This window comes from Heterocephalus glaber, unplaced genomic scaffold (assembly GCF_053883595.1).
Source record: "Heterocephalus glaber isolate CG9 unplaced genomic scaffold, H.glaber_assembly_v1.0 deba00001550, whole genome shotgun sequence".
Lineage (NCBI taxonomy): Eukaryota > Metazoa > Chordata > Mammalia > Rodentia > Bathyergidae > Heterocephalus > Heterocephalus glaber.
The window spans coordinates 9,044,004-9,065,853 of NW_028258343.1; the positions used below are offsets into that span (position 1 = coordinate 9,044,004).

The 21,850-nt window shown below is 40.9% G+C and overlaps 1 protein-coding gene across 8 annotated transcripts in view; it reads left to right on the plus strand.

The window, feature by feature from the left end:
• Phactr2 (phosphatase and actin regulator 2) overlaps positions 1-21,850 on the plus strand; it is a 271,825-nt gene that overhangs the window by 71,402 nt on the left and 178,573 nt on the right. The window contains exon 1 of one of the 8 annotated variants that reach the window (XM_004846038.4): positions 14,368-14,841. The exons of 5 other annotated variants lie outside the window; for them this stretch is intronic. In XM_004846038.4, coding sequence (XP_004846095.1) covers positions 14,829-14,841 — 13 coding nt within the window. In that variant the 5' untranslated portion in view covers positions 14,368-14,828. Of the gene's footprint in view, positions 1-14,367; positions 14,842-21,850 lie in introns of those variants that run through there. 2 more of the 8 variants (XM_087190063.1, XM_087190062.1) reach the window with 2 other exon arrangements.

Here is a 21,850-nt window from a genome sequence, read left to right on the forward strand (position 1 = left end):
ATCCTGGTTATTTGCCTACCTGTCAGATACAAGTATTTCTCTCTTTTTCTTCCATGGCTCCCAGTAACTTTCCTGTAACCACACTAGAAATATCACTAAGCCTTCCATTTCTCAGCAACAGTAGTTAGATGTTTGCTGGGGTCTAGCAAGCTCTTCTAGATCCATTAAGATGGCCAGTGTTGGTGCTAATTGCTGACTGTGTGAGTTGTAAGCACAGTAGTTAAGGCCTTTGTCATTGAATGGAAATAGGACCTCTTGACTCCTTGAGAACAATGGCAGCAGTGGGAGAAGTCTGGGGACTTTGTCCTGGTGAAATCAGGATCACCTTCCATATACTCAGCACTGCGCTCTGGGTATCCTTGGCTGATGAAAAAGGTTTGGGTCGCCTCCACTTCTTTCTCCAGTGAATCTCTGCACAAGGAGATGGAAGCAGAAAGATGAAGAATCATCTTCCCAATTAATCTAAATATTAGTATTTGTTCCCTGTCCACTGCCCCATTTTTTAAGACTAATAGATGGCATACATGCCTTTGTGGGAGAACATTAAACTTTCACTGGGCCATTTAAGGAGGTCAGGCAGAAATTGGACAGATGCTTTTGGCATTCTAAAAATTTTCTTGTTGATGGAATGTGAAATGGCCAAAAGGAGGAATCACCCTGCCTGGATCGCAGTGTCTGTTGGCTCATCACTTATTGGGTCCTGAATTCATTTCAGAACAGTTGTTCAGTAACGTTCTAAGAAGTGTAAGGAAGACGGACAAGAATTCTTTCTCGGACTATATGATAGTGCAAGTAATCAATCCATAAATGATAAGTAACTGCTCTAGCTGGCAAATATCTTATTACTAAAGAAAAGTTTATCAATTGAAATTCAAGTCACATGAGGCCAAAAATACCTTGTTGATGAATCCTAAAGAGCCTATGTTAGGAAAAATTGGGGGTTGGTAAATGGCATTCCTGTAGGAATGGCTCTTTAAGATCCAGCCTACATCTTTCTACTTTTCCGTGCTATACAGATAATTCAGTGAATCCATCCTTTCTTTATAGAAGTGTGAATATGGGAGGGATTAAGAGGTCATCAGTCTATTTTACTCACTTGGGCACAAATGGTTTTGGGAGCAGAGCAAGCCCTGTAGGTGTTTGCAGCTAATGTAAGACAATAGAGAATGATGGACTGTGGCAAACTCAGAATATAAGCCTTGCCTAATTAACGCTCAAGGTCTGGCTTGGCCAAATGACCATGTCAGTGGCCTAGATTCAATTAAACTGCCAGTTGGCAGCCTTTATTTACCCACCTGAGAAAACAGTAGCTTGGTGCTTTCTTTTCTTTTCCCTTTGAGATGTCGTTTCATTGTGTTGCCCAAGCTGGTCTCAAACTCCCAGACTCAAGTGACTCCCACCTCAGCCTCCCAAGAAGCTGGTGTACACCATTACAGCTGGCTCTGGACTCTTAAAACCTACCAAAGAAACTTACAGTCCCAACTGCTTGGGAAGCTGAGGTGGGAGGATCACTTGAGCCAAGCCAGGGCAGCTGGAGGCTGGCATCCGTCAGCTGAGTGGTACTTATTGTCTGGCTGGGGTGAATCTCTGTTATATTTTTGATTCTCTGGTAGCTTGTGGAGAGCACTTGTTCAAGCTGTATATTCCTGGAGCAGACTCTCATAACCAGTTTGTACCATTTGGTGATTTTATAACAGTAGACTCCTCCACAAGCAGCTGTAACTGCCCTTTAGGCACCAGGCCACCTTCTGGTAGATCAATAGAGCCACAAACTCTTTTTTGCCAATTACTCGGCCCCAAATCAGGCAGGTGCCTTCCTCTCCATTCTGGTGACCTGATTGTATTGCTGCCAGTAGAATAAGTTTTTGAGCATTGGCCATAATAAAGTATATGTAAAGTTCCTGCAAACTATTTTTAAAATACTTGAAGTGATAAAGCAATTGAACTGAATAACGGTAAGCATAAATCATTCTGCTTTGATATATAGATATATAATTTAGTCTTCCTTCACAGATAACTTTTAAATGCAGCTATCTTGTAAAGTTTAGAAAGGGCCTTGTATCTCAATATAGTGAGGCCGAAATTCTACCACGTTTATTTTCATTCCAAAACTATTGAGTATTACCGAAGATCAAGAGATTTCTTTTTTGCCATGGCACAAAAGATTAGCTTTAAACATTGAGGCAGGAACCGTGGCTTTAAAAGGAATTACTCTTTCACATTGAAATTGGGAGTTCCAGTTGTTTCGACAGAAAAATTAACTAATTAATTAATTGAGAAAACCAGTAATTACTGCATCAGATGGTAGTTCGTATAAGTCAATTTGTCATTGAGTGGTGGGCTGCTATTTGAACCCTGGCTTGAGTCCCAGAGGCAGGTGTCAGCTCTGGAAGAAAAAGAAGAAAACCCATGAATGGAGCTGGGGATGTAGTTCAGTGGTGCAGTGCCTGCCTCTCAAGTGCAAGGTGCTGAGTTCGATCCCCTGTACCACAAAAAAAAAAAAAAAGAAAGAAAGAAAAAGAAAAAAGAAAATCCATAGTGTCCTGAGTTAGAATCACCTGGCAAAAGGCCTCCCTGGGGCTTGCATGTGGACACACTGCTAGTCAGAGTGTCAGATGAGGGATTTTCTGACATACCTTCGCAGGGTCAGAGCACTGCTGCTCTTCCTCCTCAGGGGGCTGATTCAGGGGACTCAGGCACACTAGACTGACATACATTTGTGAAGGAAATCAAGAGAGGGAGGAAGAATGGAGGGGAAATGAAGAGGAAGAAAAAGAATTCAGATGTGTTATGTCCGCATACCGACTCCCATGGTGAATGTAAACACTATGCACTGCAGCGTGCACTAATGAGCACTTTTCCAAATCCCATTTGCGTGTGAGAAAGTGCTTACTAGGGTGCATGCAGGTACATGGGTTTCATCAGGAAAGCTAAATATACTCTATGTACTGGGACTCACCTCCCCCTGACTGTCAGGTTTCATTTTCTTTCACCGAGATAGCCTAGTGGTTTTGTTCTGTTTGGTTTTTCCCCTAACCACCAGCGCCTTCACGTTGAGATTCACTGCCAAATAAGTGTGTGCTCCTGAGTCCCACGCGGTCTTTTAGTCCCTGTCATTCTTTTGCATTGCCACTGGAAGAGAAATATATTCCTGGGCTTTTATTTTTGTGACTGAAGAGAGATTTTTCCACTTAGCATTCTCTCTCTGAAGCCTACCTTCTTCATACTGTTGTAAGAGTGTTCTTCATAGTGCCTAGAGTGTTCAACACCAAGAACGTATGTTAACATTGACTTTTTAAGTCAACTTTTCCAGGCTAGGGGTTGTGACTCAGTGGTAGAGCACTTGCCTAGCATGTGAGAGGCCCTGGCCCTAATCTCCAGCACCTCAAAAATAAAGCAACGTTTGCCTGTTTTTCCAGATAAACTTAGTTCTACGAGGACTATGAGAGTTACACCAAAACGGTTGGAGGTTGGGGGAGTTAGGTAAGATAAGTGTGGGAAACCCTTGGGAGGCCACAGTAGGAGAGAGAAGAGTTCACACCTATGGTCTCTCTTCAGAGAAGTAGGGCCCAGGGTCTGCAAGAGTTAAGGGAAGTGGTTAGAAGGGGAATAGTTGAGCAAAGGTGAGAGTGGTTACCCCAGATTAGTCATGGCACCAATTGTCTTTGGGCATTAAAAACTTACCTAAGAGGCTGAGGCAGGAGGGTGGCAAGTTCAAGGCCAGCGTGGGCAACTTAGCAAGAGGGTTGGGTATGTTGCTCCCTGCCTAGTGAGCACAAGCCCATAGGTTCTATCCCCAACACTGCAGAAACCAAATCAAAGCAAAACAGAACAACAACTTGCTCAAGGATACTCAGCTTGGGAGCAAGCTGAGGGTTCTAACCGAGTTCCTCTGACCTTGTTCCTCTTCCTAGAATAATAAAGAGAATGCTATTTTTTGTCCATATGAGCTAGAAAGATCATCACAAGGAACATAAATAACTTACAATGAGTTTTAAAATATACTTTGAATTAAAAGTATGAACAAACCAATACAATCACTATACTTTTTGTGTGGTGGGGAGTAAAAATAGAGCAATGGAAGTTTCATGTGCTTCCGATTTGGGAGGAAAGGTCTCAGAGGGAAGGTGAGAATGATGCCATTTCTTGAATGAGGAAGGAATGTGACCCAGTGGGAATTGGAAAGGAAATGCACTGAGAGTTCAGGAGAAAGATATATACACCTAGTTGGTAGAAACGGCAGTGAACCATACCCAACACCTCCCAAAAAAGAAAAAAAATGGCAGAGGCAGGAGGACAAACAGAACTTTGATGAGAGGCATTGGAACTGCAGCTGGCTAGTGAACAGAGCACAGCCGTAATCAGAAAAAAAATCAGCAATATATGTATATATATTAATTTAAAAGTTATATACAAGGGCCGGGGATTTAGCTCAGTGGTTCCACTGTCTGCCTTGTAAGCACAAGGTCCCAAGTTGTATCCCCGATACCAAAAAAGAAGTTATATACATGGACAGCTGTATATTATGTATATTATATAGCATGAAAATAAAAAATCTTAGAAGCCAAGATCAAGGTGAAATGAACAATAAATAAAAAGGTTTATTGCATTAATAAGACAGGCTTCCTGTGAATACTTGAGACCATAATGTTAGGTGAGATAGGACACACAAGCTGAAATATCACACAGTTTCTCTTATATGTGAAACCCAAATTTTAAATAAAGGGCCAAATGAAAGATAGATAGTAGGAAGTAGGGAGATGGATCTTTCTCAGATGGGAAGAGGACCAGGAGATGGAGGGAGGGGAGAGGTGGGAGGGGAAGGGGATAAAAAAGGAATTAAGATGTGTCATGCACATGCGCCAACTCACACAAGGAATATAGATGTTACATACTGCAAACGTACTCATAAAAATAAATAAAAAATGAGAATAAACTAAAGAATTATGACTATCATAATTTTTTAAAATCTTGATTAATGATTCATAAAACAGCAAGTTGGGTTCTCAATGAGCTTACTTTTGTACCTGGCTTTAATGACAATCAAAGTTGAAAAAGATACCTCACTGAAAGAGACCTCACTGAAAGAGACGTCACTGGCTGAGTCTGCTAAATAACAAGCCAAGCCCATCGACCTTCCTTGTGTAATGCTTGGATGAAACTCAGCTAGTAAATGGCTTTCTCCCTTGCTGTCCTCAGTTATTTGTGAAGGCTAATCAGTATGTCTTGAATCTTCGTATTTTAGCAAATAAGTTGAAAAAGCCACTGAACTTCTTTGTTTCCAAACCTTTTCAACCGGAAGAGAATTTAGTTGCCTAATTTGTGTCAGCTCCATGCTATGAAACTACTTTAGCACGCTCTGAAGGTGCCAAGGAAATCTATGTATTAAATATTGCTTACTGGTGTCTTATCTTTGATTTATTTTTGCAGTGCTGGGGATGAAACCCAAGGCCTCATGCATACTAGGCAAGTGCTCTACCACTGGGCTACAGCCCCAGTTTTATATAAACTGTTAATAGAAGTTCTGATATTTTGTTCCCTGACAACAGGAATTGACTTTGCCTCCTCCTTAGTATGTATTTGATCCATGTTACACACAATTGGCTTAAGTGACAAAGTTATTTCCATTCTTTTAGTAGTTGCTCTGAATTTTTAAAAACATTGTGCTATAAATTTGTGAACTAACTTAAAATCTGAAACTATTCATTGTATCTCAATCTAATCTAAAGTTACCCAATGTTTCTGTTTTCCTTTAATGCTTTGGAATGCCTCCATTTCATTATGCTTATCTAGTTTTACCCCTTTTGATAAAGGTTTTTGTTAATTATGGGAGTGGTCTTTCACAGTCAATAGTTATCTGCATATATTAATACATATTATTAGCTTCTTACACTCTGGGTTTTTTTTTTTTATCTTGTAGCTTCTGTCTGGGTTTCTTTTGTTAATCTTACCAAAAGTACTGTGCACCCTTTTGTGATTTTAGTCTGAATTTATAGTGATGGAAATATCAGTATTTTGCTGACGCATGGTAGTATAGCTGAACATAAAATGTAGGAGTGACAGTCATTTTCTTTTGCATCTTGTCTCCTGGCAGCTATAATTGCTCCTGAGAAGTCTGTGTTAGTCCAAATGTCATGACTCTCCTTCATTTCCGAGACTTCCTACTAGTTATTTTCTGTATCCATCTGTCTCCGCCTCCTATCCGCCTGTTTTTATTTCGTATTTGCCTCTTTGCTTTTGATAGACGCCACGCCTTCACTTATCTTTTACATAAACCTCCTTATTTTAAAAATTCTAATCAAACTCTTCTGTAACATGGTCAGTGTCATGAAATAGGCAGTCAGTCGCATTATATTGGTTACTTTATTTACTTGCTTTTTGAGGAACAGCAGTCTGCAGACACAGTTAGGTGCTGCATAACAGCAGCATTTTGGTCAAGAAGAAGCTGCATAGATGACAGTGGTCCCCTAAGATCGTAATGGGGATGAAACCTTCCGATTGCCTAATGACACTAGCCACTGTAACCTCACAGCACAGTGCGTTACTCTGTGTTTGTGGTGATCCTGGTGTAAAAAAGAAAAAACTATTGTGTTGACAGTAATATAAAAGCATAGCTCATACAATTACATATATTGCATGATACTTTATGATGATAACAAACCACCATGTTACTGGTTTATGTATTTACTATACTTTTATTGTTATTTTAGAGTGGACTCCTACTTATTTATTTAAAAAACAAATTTACTCTAAACACAATCCCAACGTTACCTGGGCAGCGGCCACATCCTCCTCGTCCTTAACCTGCCTTTTGGCTGCTCGGGAGGCCACAGCCAGCGCTGAGTGGTCCAGGAGCTGTGTGACAGCCACACCGCACGAAGTCACCCACCATCTCACACCTGGTCCCGTTGGCGAGCAACACGTGACTCTATTTGGAATTCAGCTGGTGCATTCATCTTTTGTTTCTCTTTGGTTTTAGTTTTCCCCTCTTCCTCCTGCTTTCTTTAATGGTTTTATGGAACCGAAGTCACCCCCCTTCCTGGCCCCCTTGACCCTTGGGCCTCAGCAGGTTTTCAAATGACCCCTTGGGCTTGTGCTGTGTAGTGAGGCATGTTGCCCACTTAGGGGGCAAGATGAAGCTTATTTAACTCCTGATAGAGGACTTGTGCTCCCATCTGGGCTGTAAAGCCAGGGCTCTGGAAATAGGCCAACGACCACTTGTTTTTTAGCACAGAGCCCCATTCAACCAGAGCCTTTCTCATGCGTTTGACACCTTTGAAACCTGTCACCACCCAGGAGCCGAGCGTCCAGCCTCCGGCCTTTTTCTGCTTTTGCATCCTGAGCACAGCGGGCCTCAGCAGGGATCTCACCCCTTCAAGCTTAGGCCCCTTGCTAACTCATGGAAACAGTCATCTGCTTTTGGAGCCCGCCTGTGACTGCCCTGCACAATATGTTAGGCACCATTGCCATGTGTCTGGAGCAGCAGGGAGGGGTCTGAGCGCGGGCACATGGTCACCTTGACCAACAGTCCATGCCCATCTAGCTGGCAGAGCCTTATTAGGGCCCAGATGTCAGGCCTCCGAGTATGCTGAAAAGTCTCGCAGCCTCCACATTAAGATGCTGTTTAAGATGTTAAGCGTGTCACCTGGTGCAACAGTGCACAGCTGTAACCCTAGCTGTTCTAGAGAGTGAGGCAGAAGGATTCCAAGTTCAAGGTCAGCCTGGGCAATTTACTAAGATCCTGCCTCAGAATGAAAAATAAGATGCTCGGGGACGTGGCTCAGTACCACAAAAAAGAAATGTGACTGGAAGGGCCATGAATAAGGGAAGAAAAGCAAAGTGATAGAGGCGACCCCTCCTCACACCCTGCAACAGAAAGAAATCTCAAAAGGAGACTGGTTCGGAATAACCGAAAATGAAGGCATGGCAAGTAAGTGTTGTCCTGCAATCCAGATAGTAGAACAATAGATAAATAGCTCATATTTCTACCCCCAGATCTTCCTGGAAAGCCTATCTGGCAAAACTTTCTCCTCTGGACTTTCTGTTCTTGTTAATAGTTTGGGAATTTGGTTTAGTACTTAGGAGGGTTATAAATTTAAGCACTCTGCTCATCAAAACTGTCTGTCTGGTAGCTGTTTTTGTACAAAGTGGTGCCAGAGTGCTTTCCGAGCAAAGTTCCAATAGAATCTCCTCTCAGAGGAACTGGGAGCAGGTCTTTTCCTGGAGAGTTGACATTCCAGCACTTTCCTCTATCTTGGATGAATGAGGAAGTGAAAGGGCAGGACAGCCAGGTGGGCTGAGCTGCGTGTCCCAGAGCTCTGCTGGGCCGAGCATTAGACTCACTGAGCAATTCAGTCTCTCAATTTTTCCATTGTAAGGAACACAGCCTGACTTTCTAGAGATGGAAACCAGTAGGTTCTCTGAAAGCCTAACCATGGTATTTTAGCATGAGATTCTGAAGTGTTTTTGACTCTTGTCTGCATCATCTACTTGAACTGCTCTCAGACCCCTGGACTTCCAGTTCAGTCGGAAGAAGCAAAAGGTCACTGCCACAGCTCTTCCCTGCTGACCAAGCCACCTGAGCATCTCCTTGGCAGCCACGTGCAGGGCGGGCATGCGGCTCAGTGGCAGAACACTTAGGCAGCGTGTGCTGCGTCTGGGGTTTGACCCCCAGCGCTGCGGGAAAGTCACGCGAAACCTGCAGAGTCTTGCAGGGATCCAAGTCATTCACTTCTCTAAGCCAGAGACAGCAGCCCTAACTTCCTTGGGGGTGGCACGGTCATAAGTGTTGAACTCGGGGACTCACACATGCAAGCCACGTGGTCTACCACTGAGCCACACCCTGGCCTGTTTATATGGCTTTCTGAAGAAACATATGAAGATGTGCTTGGTGAAACATTTGACAGCCCAGAACCTACAAGCCATGGCTGCTGCTCCCTTAGCTGGACAGGCCTGGAGTCACAAATACCATTTTTTCTTTTTGGTAGAGGGTAATAAAAAACATGAGTACATTGATTTGAATTTTAAAAATTCAATGGACACCTGATAATCATACATATGAACTATTTCAGTGCATGCGCACATTGTATGATTCAGTGCAGCATTTAGCGTATCCTTACCTCAGATAGTTTCTTTTCTCTGCTTGGAGAACTTTGTTCTTCTGTTGTGTTTCTGGAATCTTAACAATTATATGCCTATGTGTAGATTTTTTTTTGATCAAGGCTGTTTGGAGTCCTATATGCCTCACTTATCTGTATGTCAAGCTCTTTTCCCCTGCTTGGGAAGTTTTCTGCCATTATTTCTGTGAAGAGATTTTTTATGTCATCTGCACTCTCTCCTGTTTCTTCATTGAGCCCAATCAGTCTTATGTTATTCTTTTTTGCATCATCTAGCAGCTGCTGGATTGATTTCTCATGTTCCCTTATAATTTTGAAGCAATTTTTCTTTTCCTGGTCACTAATTGCAATCTTATCTTCTATATCTGAAATTCTGTCCTCACATTGGCTCATTCTGCTGTGTAGACTTTCAATGGAGTTTTTCATGTCCTGGAAATCTACTTGCATCAGTTTTATGGATTCCATTTGTTTCTTATGTTGGGATTCCATCATGTTCCTCAGCTCCTCTCTAGATTTATTAATCATGTCTTGCACTAAGGGCACAATTTCTCCTGTTATCTGAGAAATTATTTCTGATTTCATTTTTTCCAGATCCCCTTTTGTTGCCAGTTCAGTGGGTCCAGGTGGTTGAGTATCAGAGGGTTCCATCTCATTTCCCTTTGGGGTTGCTGTAGGTGATCTGGAAGTCTGGTTTTGAGACTTATTTAGGTGTTTTCTCATTTCGACTGGGGCGGGGGGCTGTTAGCGCCTGCACGGATTACCTCCTCTGAGCTGGGAGAGGTGGGACAGGGGCTGGGAGCAGCGGTAGGGATGGTGACCCGAAAGCCCTTTCCTGTGGGCTGGGAGCAGCAGGAGGGATGGTGGCTGGGAAACCCCTTCCTCTGGACCAGGAGCAGTGGGATGGTGGCTCAGAAGGCCCTCCCTGGCCCGGGAGTGGTGGGAGAGATGGTGGCCCGGAAGCCCCTTCCTCTGGGCCAGGAGCAGCAGGACAGAAGGTGGCCCAAAAGCCCTTTCCTCTGGGCTGGGAGCAGCAGGAGGGATGGTGACTGGGAAGCCCCTTCCTCTGGACCAGGAGCAGTGGGATGACGTGACGGCTCAGAAGCCCCTACCTCTGGGCCAGGAACAGTGGGACTCAGTACCTTGGTCTGGTGGTCTGCTGTCCTCTGCGTCTTTGTAGTGTGGAATCAGGTGGCTGCTTGTCTGCAGCGGGGTGTTTTGGTGTCTTCCGCGTGACTCAGGACCTCGGTAGGGCATGCACAGACATGCCTGTCTGCAGCGGGCTGATTCGGCGTGTGTCCCGCGCAACTGGGGACCTCGGTAGGGTGTGGGCAGACCTGCCTGTCTGCAACGAGGTGATTGGGCGTCTTCCGCACGACTCAGGACCTCGGTAGGGCGTGCACAGACCTGCCTGTCTGCAGCGGGCTGATTTGGCATGTTCTGTGCGACTCAGGACCTTGGTAGGGCATGGGCAGACCTGCCTGTTTGCAGCAGGGTGATGAGGCGTCTTCCGCAGGACTCTATACCGCAGATAGTTATCTTCTGTTGTGGTGAGAACATTCACATTCTTCTCTGCTGGCTATTCTGAAATACACATTATTACTAGCTGTTGTTATTTTAGTGTGTAATGCTGCAACAGAAATTATCCTTCCTAATTGTACCTTTGCAATTCCTCCTCACCCCTACCCCTTTTCTTGGTCTCTGGTAACTATTGTTCCATTGTTTATTTCTATAAGAACAGATCTTTAGACTCCACAAACAAATGAGATCCCGCAGTCCCAGTCTCTGTGTTCCAGGCCTATTTCACTTAGCCTAATGTCTTTTGGGTTCATCCATGTTGTCAAAAATGACAATTTCATTTTTTATGGCTGAATAATATTCCATTTTATCCATTTATTCATTAATGGACACCTAGGTTGATCCATATCTTTGCTAGTTGTGAATAGTGCTGCAGGGAGCAGGGAATGGAGAAATCTCCTCAACATACTGATTTTGTTTCTATGTACCCAGCAGTGGGATTGCTAGGTCACATGGTTGTATTAACTATAACTTCTTGAGGAACCTCTGGACTATTTTTTATAATGGCTGTATTCATCTTCACTCTTGCCAGTGGTGTGCAGGGTTTCTCTTCTTCATATCCTTGCCAACAGTTATCTTTTATCTTTTTGTTAACAGCTGTTCTAACGAGTCAATTGCTAACTCATTATGGTTTTGATTTGCATTTTTTTGATGATTAGTGATATTGAGCATTTTTTTCACATACCTATTGGCCATTCATATATCTGTTTTAAAAAAAGTAATATTGACAGGTCTTTTGGACATTTTAAACTCTGATTATTTGGGAGTTTTTGCTATTGAGTTTTTTGAGGTCCTCATGTATTCAAGGTATCAAGCCCTTGTCAGCTGTACAGTTTGCAAGTATTTTCCCCTTCTGAAGGCTGTCATGCAAACAGTCTCTATAACAGCCCAGATGGTGAGGGCTGGCCCTTTTCTGAAGTGGAGAGGTTCAGAAGGTACCATGGACAGAGGGCTCCAACCATTGGCTTCCAATAAGCCAGTCTGCATCTAAGCAAGCTGACTAGTGTACTAATGGGACAGTTAACAAAGACGGAACTAAGCTCATCTTTAGAAACATAATATAGAACATTTATGCATCTCAGTGCCACACACTGTCCCTGGGACTATTACAAAAGGCCCACTGAACATTTCATATTCAGTCATTCCCCACCTAGAGCAGATTAATTGTGGATCTGAATTAAATCAAGGGAGGGAGTGGGTTCTCCCTGAAGATTGGGGAAAATAGTGTATTTATTGTGTGTTTCCTTGCTACATGGCCTTCTGAGGCTGGGGAAGGTAGTGGTGGTGCCAGTGGTCAGTGTAGGGGGACAAGAAGCAGGTGTCCCCTCGGGCAATGATGCAGACACTCAAGGGCAGGTTTGCTATTCTATGCATCTGTCTGTGCTGCTCACCCTTTGTTTATTTTGTGTATCCTCAGTGGAGAGGTCTGGGTTCTTAGCAGGTGAGGGTAGCAGAAAATTGAGGGGATTCTGAGACCAATTAACTGAAAGGATTACTTTCTGCCACTTTATTTTAATGTAAAAATTCCAAATTTATAACTATATGACTGTAGAGTATGATGCAGTACACATTGCAATGTGGGATGAATAAATCAGGCTGATTAACCTGTCCATCCCCACAAACACTCACTCCCTACCGATTTTAATTGCAAAAGATGCACAAAGGACCACAGTTCCTTCTCTGAAACCCTTGAGGCCAAATGTGTTTCAGAATTCAGAGGGTTTTTTTTTTAATCTTAGAAAGGTAATATAATGTATATACTATATCTTATCATCCCTAATGGCCTGAGCAGACTCTCATCATCTGTAACATGAAAATTTCTGTAGCAAAATATGATTATTCACTCTAAATGGGACAAGTAAAGATTTTAAATAACATGCAAGTCAGGCTGAGACATCAAATGTATTTTGGAGCCTATCTTTACAAAAAAAAAAAGACGTGAGATTTTTTTTCTGAGCCTTTTTAGATTTTAGAATTGTGTACAAGGAATTGTGAATCTTAGATAAATCACATCAAAAAGTGATTATTGGGTCATCCTTGAAACCTGGTCAGTATTTATGAGAAAAACTGATCAACAAAACAAACATTTGGCACTTGGGAACTAACTGTACTAATAAAAATGATTAAATGTTACATTTTGAACTGTGGGAAGGCTGAACTAAGTACATTCATTAGAGACAATATGCAATTCCAACACATGACTTCTTAGCTATTCCTTACCAAATCCTCAGACTTGATGATATATCTTCTCTCTGTTTCTTATTTTCCCAATAAATCCTCTTTTTTTTTCTCAAAAATAGTTTGCCCTACATTTTGGGCAGACGACACTCACTCTGGGTAGCTGGCAGGTCTTAATCAGGGCAAGGACAGGAGGTATGGAAGCCACAGAGGTCTCAGTCTTACAGGAGTCATGCACTTTTTTTAAAATATGGGAAAAAAATTTTAATTCATAGAGTGATAGATCCTTAAAATCATGCCACAGAATTAAAATAACATAGATGAAAAATTCAGGGCAGAATCCCTGAGAAATTCAGCTTTTCTTTGAGGAAAACCTTTCTAAGTTAACACTGATATCATAAAGGAAGTATTTGCTTTAACTCTGAAAGACCCTTAAATCTGTAGGAAAAGTTGAAGTTACATTAAAAACAAAAATACTTAACTTCAGAAGGTGTTGCAATGAAGACCAGGTTATAAATAATTTGAAAGTAGTTTATCACTAGGAACTCCGGTGGCATAAAAAAATGCTTAATAAACAACTTCCTTTTTGAGTTTAGCAATCATGGAGGTTTGATAACCCTATGAGCTGTTTTTTAAAAATTTGTCAAAATAAAAATCTTGAAGAGCTTCTTGTACTGGGAATTCATTGTATTGTAGGTCACATGAGATCATTACAAATTTTTTTTCCCGTATGTGAGAAAGTGCAGAAAACAAAATTGTATGACCCCAAAATCTATTTTATTTTATTTTTTTTAATTTTAATTTTTTTATTTTTGGGGCCAGGGATCAAACTCAGATCCTTGCACTTGTGCAGCAGGCAGCGAAACCACTGAGCTAAACCACCCCCCAAATCTAATATGGCAAGAGCTACAGGGTTTGGCATGTGATTTTAAAGATACAGTGATTTTTAAGGATGAGAAACAATTCCCTGTTCATCCCTGTGCCCTGACATTGTAAGCATTTTTTGGTGTCTTTGAGGGTCCTGTTTGCATAACCAAATTACAGAAAACAAGTAAAATGGCTTTTCCCATATTATTTGTTGACTTTTTTTCATGACCCTTGGGTTTCTGTTACTTAGATGGCTGCAGATTGTAACACACCATAGAATCCCCTACCCTGACCTCTTTTGACAATTACTTCTTGTAGTATTAGTGACATTTACTGAAACCTCTTTAAAAATTTTTCAAACATTAAGTGTGTAGAAATTCTGACCACAACTGGAAAAGGTAATCATTATAAAAACATAACCAAAATAGAACAGCAGTGCTCAGCTTCTTAGCATTTAAAGGGAGCGGAGATATCAGATAGTCTTTATTTTTAAATGTTTTATCTGCTACTCCCTTGCCCTCCTCCCCCAACAACCACCAAAACAGTTGATCATTTTCAATTGAAAAATTGCCCAGTCATTCACTGATGTCAGTGATAAGGGCTGCAGCCTCTTTAACCTCAGGGAAAGGATCATGTATTGCAGTATTTTTAGTGATTCCTTTTTACCTTTTCATTATCTGTTTTTTTTCCTGCTCCCTTTTGCTCTCACATCTTTTGGAAACCACTGTGATTTACATAGCATGTGCACTCCCCCCCACACACACACAATGTGCAACATTGCAGTGATTTTCTTTCTTTTCTTTTTTTTTCCCACCCCCTCCTTTGCTTAGAACAGAGGTAGAAACCCCAGGGGATTCAAGTACCCACTTGATAGGCTCAGTCTCTGTTAATCAGCCTGTAATGGAGCTAATGGCTGTTTGTCATCCTTGGAGATATAAATTTCCCGGCGGTGTCTCCTGCAGACAGTGCATGAAGTATGCTCTGTTTGCCAGCAAGGGCTGATAACCAGAGAAGGGCAGGGTGCTCCGTTAGCCAGCGGAGCCAGGACTTCCCGGCTGCCAGCTACAGCTCTCGCCTCGCCACTCCTGAGACATGGACAATGCCGGTAGGTAAAGCAGGACTGGATTCTTCCTAGCTGCTGCCTTCCTTTGCAGTCTGCATCCTTCACTGCAGAAGGTTTACCTGTTTGTTGCTCCCGTTCTTCACTACCGCGTTCAAGACCCGGAGGCACGGAGTATGTTAGTCCCAGTGCATTGTCCAGAAGGCAATTAGCATTTGCTTTGAAGTTTAGGAACTGGAAATGAAGATTATCATGCTGCGTTCACCTTTGTGAATACTGCACTGTTTTCTTTAGGCTAGAGGAGGTGTATGGTGTGGGCGCCTTTTGTGCTTAGCACAGTGGGTGAAAAAAATGCATATAGTTAATGAAAAAACTATGACTAACAGTGCCGAAAGGTAGATGGAGTTGATGTTAACAAGCTGAACAAAAACAATTTTTTTAAAAATATAACACTGCGTACAGTGAAATAAGAATTCTTTAGTCTGATGCTCTCATTCTATGCTGGAATGCAACGTTGAAATGTTTCAATACCTTCTGATACTTTCATTGCAGAGTTCAGAAATTAGTGGTCAATCATGTAGCTTTAAAAAATGTATTTGTTTTCAATATGTTTACCCAGTACCTGGATAAACCTGACTGAGCAAGTATTTAATTTTTAATTAATTATTTAGCGTAAAATTACTTCTCTGGTGGAACTTTTTTCTGTGTTGAACTTTTAGAGGGTGTAGACAGTGGGGTGGCTCCCCACTTTGGCAAGATCAACCCTCACTGCAGAATTTCCCCACCTGTGTTCTGGATTCTCTGTCTCCTAAAACTCATTAGTTCAGTCACTCAGCTGGAATCAGCTGCAGCGAGGCTGCCGGTCTTGGCAGCAGTCAGTGCTCCTCAGAGGACACATCCTTTGCACTCCACGGTCACACACTGCGGGCCCAGCAGCTCGGTTTTGAAACTGAGCCATTTAGTCCTCAGCACAGGTAGCATCGGCCGGCAGAGGTTTTGAAGGCAGCGTGTTTCATGTGGTTTGATGATGCAGCTTACCGGAAACAAAACTCCATGATGAAATCATTCTGTCTTTGACACTGACAGCACTGAAATAAACTGGAACAGTAGAATATTAGGAATGCAAATGCTAAGGTGGTAGGAGAAGCAAAACAAGTGTAAGGCAAGTGTGTGCATGTGTGCACGTGTGTGTAGTAGTAGTAATAGTAGTAGGAAGAGGGCTGGATTCATGCAGATGAATTCTGCCCCCATGTTTGTCATTGAAACACTCCAGGGCTTGTCATAAAAGCATGTAGGTCTGATGTTCTGTGACATGGTATGATTTGAAGATCAAGGGAAAGCTGCTCTAATTACAGCAGGAGGATGAGTAAAAAATAAATAAATAAACCAGGATTTCCAAAGTAGACTCATTTAAAACTTCTGCCACCCACAATTAATTATACTGACATCCTGGAAGAATTATCACTTTAATTCAAGTAAGTGCCTTTCTTCACTGACTCATGTATTTATTTAAAGGCCATTTAAGAAAAGGCAAGAAACTACTGTAGCAGTCTTTTTGTAGACTTCAGAAATGTGAAGGGCTGTTATTTCTTTTCTGGCTGACTATAGCTTTGGGGGATAAATTTTGGCAGCATGTATAGCTATATTTGTTTATGCTATTAATGCCATTAACAAAATACCTCGCCTACTGACAAGCTTTAAGAATACTTCTGTGTTATGCAGAATGGCTTTTAAAGTAGCAGTTTCTATATCATTTCCAATTTTAAATGTAATCAAAAATATAAACATGTATACCTTGAACTTTTAAACGGTATTTTTCGAATAGCTCAGAAATAATATCTTTCTTATAAAGAGCATATAATTGACCATCAAAAATTACTTTTCATGGTCATTTTTGGATGATGTAAGCACCTTTCTCCCTGGAGGGAAATACAAACATTCACTGCACACGTATTTGAAGAAATTGTATGAACTCACTCTAAGAAAGACATTTAATATTAAGAGCCAAACAAAAACCTGAAATATCTTTAACATTGTATTGAGTGGCTCCGTTAACTTGGAGCACTGCAGGTTCACCAGTTTAGTTAGTTAATGACATTAAATATTTGCCTACATGTTTCTAATCACAAGTGGGTTTAGGCAGTGGAGATCTGAGCCTGGCAGTCTACAACTGAGCACCCATGCTAGCAACCAGACCCTCATTTTCAAGGAGCCAGGCCTCTGTTCAGCAAGGATTTCTGCACAGGGCCTGGGTAATTGCTAGGCAGAAACATAAGACTGGCCCCCCACACACACACCAGCCAAATGCCTCAGATTTACTCAGATCCCTCAGAACACCACTTGAGACATACTTGTGTGTGGTTTTGTTGTTAAATAAGGAAAAAAGAGCCACTAGGAACCCTGCCCTTTTAGTGGGTGTGTACCTTTCAGCAACCATGCCTTGGCAATTGGTCCAATCGCTCCCGGGCAGCGAAGAGCTGACATTCCCACTCTCTCAGGGCAGGAGACATCCCTTCCTCATAATTGCTGGCTTAGGTATTCCTTTAAAAGCTTTTCCTGGAATAACAATGAAATATTTATCAAACTCTATGAGTGTGTGGAATATGTTAGGGCAATTTTAGCACTACCTAAGCTTTTCTTCTTTTTCCTGTGGCTCGTTTTTTTCTTAGAAGTTACATAACACCTCAGCTAGCTGGTCCTTTTCAATGACAAACTCATGACTCTTAACTTTGGTCAAGTTATTCTGCTAGTGCATTTGTGTCCCTCTGTTGCCTCACTTAAGCTTCATCCTGGATGAGCGGTGAAAAGAGGTGCCCAGGCAACATTGATTAGTAATGTGTGATGATGATCGGAAACACAATGTTTTGAAATGAAGTTCCATATTCTACAGGGCAGAGTCTTGTTTTAAAAAGTGCTACAGCATTTACTGATCTCATCATTCCTTACTTGAGATCAAGGTATTTCTGTTACCCTGTGTGGGTCCTCAGAGTGCTCTCATTTGGAGAGGAGGTGGCAGCCCCTGCACCTTCACCTTCCATTCTATCCCAGAGGCTCAAAGGTTTTCAATCCTTGTACAGTCACTGAGCCTAAGAAGCCCACAGTCTGCAGTGCCCTGCAAAAAGAGGCCAAAGGATTAGCTGGAGGCAAACAGAGGTAAAGTTCACAATGGAACAGGCAAGAGTGACGGAGCATCTTAGGTGGATGCTGGCTCTGCCACGTGCCATCTCAGCGGCCATGAGCGAGTGATATGCACACTCCATGTGCATTAGTTTCTCATCTGCAAGTGGTGAAAGTAGTTGAACCAATTTCACGGGATTGTTGTGAAGAGGAAAGAAGGTAATGATGTACATGCTTTGCCACCACGGCTGGCATGTGGTAGTACTCTATGCCTATTGGCTATTTAGTGAACCATCCAAACACGGAAGCAGGTTGCTTGATGACAGATATATGCTCTAGCAGGATGGCTCTTGGAAGCAGTGCAGATAATAGTGGGAAAAGTGAGCAGCCAGGTGGCCATGTGAGGAGTATAATTGGAAATTGGTGTGGGTGGTGCACTGGGTGGGGGGATTGCTGGACGCTTTGGTTGTGTGTTGGTAGAGCATGGTGAGCAGATATGGAGGTAGAGACAAGTAGATTAGTCAGAGGAGACCTGGAGGTTTCTAGTTTGAGGTCTAAGACAAGAGATCTGCACTATGGAACACCACCTGAGTTTTAAGGGAAAGATGATGACTTCCATTCTGGGATTGTTGGTTTTGAAGTATCTTCTGTGTTGTCCACTAGCCATTGTAGTAGCCAGAGTGATGACTTTTTAATACACTGAAAGGAATATACAACACACACAAACACACACACGCACGACTCCTTCCTGACCATGGATTTAAGATAAGGAAGGCTGGATGGTTTCTTTGGATTTTTATACAGTTTAAAATTCTGTTCTGTTTTACATATGTTTGTTTACTTTGGCCTGGTAAACTCGGTGACAGCTAATGCTTCCTCTCAGCCTTTGGAAGATCCCACGGGCTAGGGTAGAGAAAGGAGATTTTCAAATACTTCATCCTTCAACACAGATGGAAATAAGACTAAGCCCAGAGAAAATGCCTCTAAGCACTGAAATAATTTGGGAATAGACCAGGCTGTTCCATAAGAAAATAAATATAAATGCAAAGACATTTCAATTCAAGCTATTTGGAAATTTTAACAGGGAAATCTACCCCAGCAGCTCAGGGCGTCATGCCTAACTTTCTGGACAGCTGATAACAGTGGCTTAAGAGAAAGGGTCCCTCTGGAGACGACTTCTTGTGGGCACTGACATGTTTTGAAAGAGGCTTCCTAGAACATTTGACTTTGTCTATAAACTTAATTCAGTGCAATTTTAATGCTTCCCCTTTCTCCCCTACTTTGGTGATATTACGTTCTTATTGTCTATAGTTTGGTTAACCATGATACTGTTAAGAGTTGTTATATTTAGTTAGTAAGCTAATTTTCAGTATTGGGGATTGAACCCAGAGCCTTCACACCAAGATATATCCCCAGCACTTTTTATCTTTTGAGATAGAATTCTGCTAAATTACTAAATTGCCCAGGCTGGGGTTCAGCTTTCTATTCTCCAACCTCAGCTTTTCAGACTGCTGGGATTATAGGTGTACCACACCTGGCAAAATATAACATTTTATATATACACATACATATGTACGTACATAATATGTACACAAACACTTGCCTGTACTGTATATATTTCCATGTGTATTTGTGTGTGGATTCTTTGGTTGGATGATCATTGGTCTTGATGTTGAGAAATGTAATGTTGCTAGCTCTTCTAAAAAATTAAATTAAAAAATTAGAACAGATTTTCTTCTTAATTAAAAAGTGCATTCTTATTCTCTGGAACAGCAGTTACATTTATTACTGAACATTTTATTAACTCTGAAACAAATAGATTTAACAAATTTTAATTTATTGTAAAGCTTATTGTGGTATCTGAGCATTATATGATTAATTAAAATAAGTATTTTCAAAATCACCCAGGATTCATGTAAAGATATCTCTTTCTAAGCAAAAGATTAATATTTGATAAATTTGCTTTTTGGAACACCTATTTTAAAAGTGCTAATATTATTATAGAAATCACTGTTCTTTAAAAGAAAAATACCAACAGGAAGAATAGATTTATGTTAAAACATAAAAGTATTCTACAAATGGCACTGAATTTTCTTTCTGGTTCTTATTGTAATTATAGAGTGCTTTTGATTTTTGAGAATAAACTAACAGACTTGTCTAAAGAATGAATAGAAGCCAGGCAAAGTTATTTGGCTCAAACATGAAGTTTTCATTTTTGTTGTTATTTTCAAATCACTGTAATTTGTTCAAAGTGTTTTTTTCTTTGCAACCACTAGATAAATAGGAATGCTTGTCAAATGGCTTTAGTCAAAAGAGCTGCTGGAAAAGATACAGAAAATGAACAAGAATGCATTTTGGAGGCTGAGGGGGAAAATCAATAACCTCCCATTTTCTAAATCATATGCTATTTTATATTAATTTCATGAGTAATTAATTAACCACACTCCCTATATACACACGTGAAGAATGTAGTGTTCAGACAATTTTTGGAATTGTTGAGTTTAATAGTAATAAACAAGTTTCTTAGCATAGTAAGGACACACGTGCTCCTAGAAATAGCATAAAATTCCTTGTCTGTGCTGATATGTGTTGTGATTCCTGAGGTGGAATATAAAATGCAGCATTTCTCAACCGTATTAAGCACAGCTTCCTTGGGGGATATCTAGTTACGAGGTAGATACTCTAATTCGGGAATCACTGTTAAAGTCCCCTTTTCCTCATTTTTGCTTTCTATTTTTACCTTATGCTTCCTCTCTCGAATTCTTCCTAAATTAACTTCCTGTTTTCTAATAATAGGAAGCCATTCTTCATAACTAGCACACTGTTCACCTTCATACATATTAATGCTTGGTTATTTTGGAATTGAACACCTATGTCATCTCTACCCATGATTTGCTTCTTCTTCCTTGTTGCTAGCCTTGGGGGCATTTCATTGCTTTTTAGCATCACCATTTGATGAAGGAAAGAAGAAAAAGAAGCCGGGTCTTCAACCTGCTAGTGTAGGAATGGAAATCAACTACTGCTATGAGATTGAGAGTTATGCACTTATTTTATTTATCTAAAGAGAACATTTCAAATGAATTATTAAAAATTAATGATATGAGATATTGTATATAAAAAAGGTAATATCAAAGTTCTATTTTTGTAAACTAGGCACCAATAATATACCAAAAACAAAGGCAAATTATATTCATCTAAATATAAAACGTCTCTGAAGGAAAACTTTTTTGAATGCCTCTATGCCCTAGGCACTAAGTGAAGTATTTTACACATGTTGCATCATTAACACTTGCAATCAGTGGCCTGTAATCCCAGCTCTCTGGGAGGCTGAGGCAGGCAGATCCTAAGTTCAAAGTCAGCCTAGGCAACTCAGTAAGATTGTGTCTTAAAAAAATAAAAAAGGGCTAGGCTTATAGCTCAGTGCAAAGGCTCTATGTTCAATTCCCAACACTGTAAAATAAAAAAACCCATCAATCACTATGAGAAAATAAGTTATACATGAGGATACTAAGGCCAAGTAAGAATTCACCAATATATAAGTCAGTGCTTTATAAATAAATCTAGTACTTCTCAAAAATAACAAAGTCAACAGAGTATTTGTATGTTGTCATATTGCTTTGAGAATGGGGATTCCAGGTCTTCACATCTTGTGCAACATCAAGAACAATGCTTGTTCTGTATTAAGTATATGTGTTTTTAAAAGTTAAATCAAATATGCCATTTAATTAATTTTGAGCAGTTTTTCCAAAAGGAAGTTCATTTTGAAATATCGGTGTCCAAGACAATCCCATCACAGATCTGAATACTTTGTTGAGTAGAAGTCAATATATGGGTAAGAAAAATATGTAACTGAAAGTGTTTCTTTTAAAACATTTATACATTTTTGACAGAGTATAACATCAAGTACTGTTTGGTAGAGTTCACTTATGAAATCTGG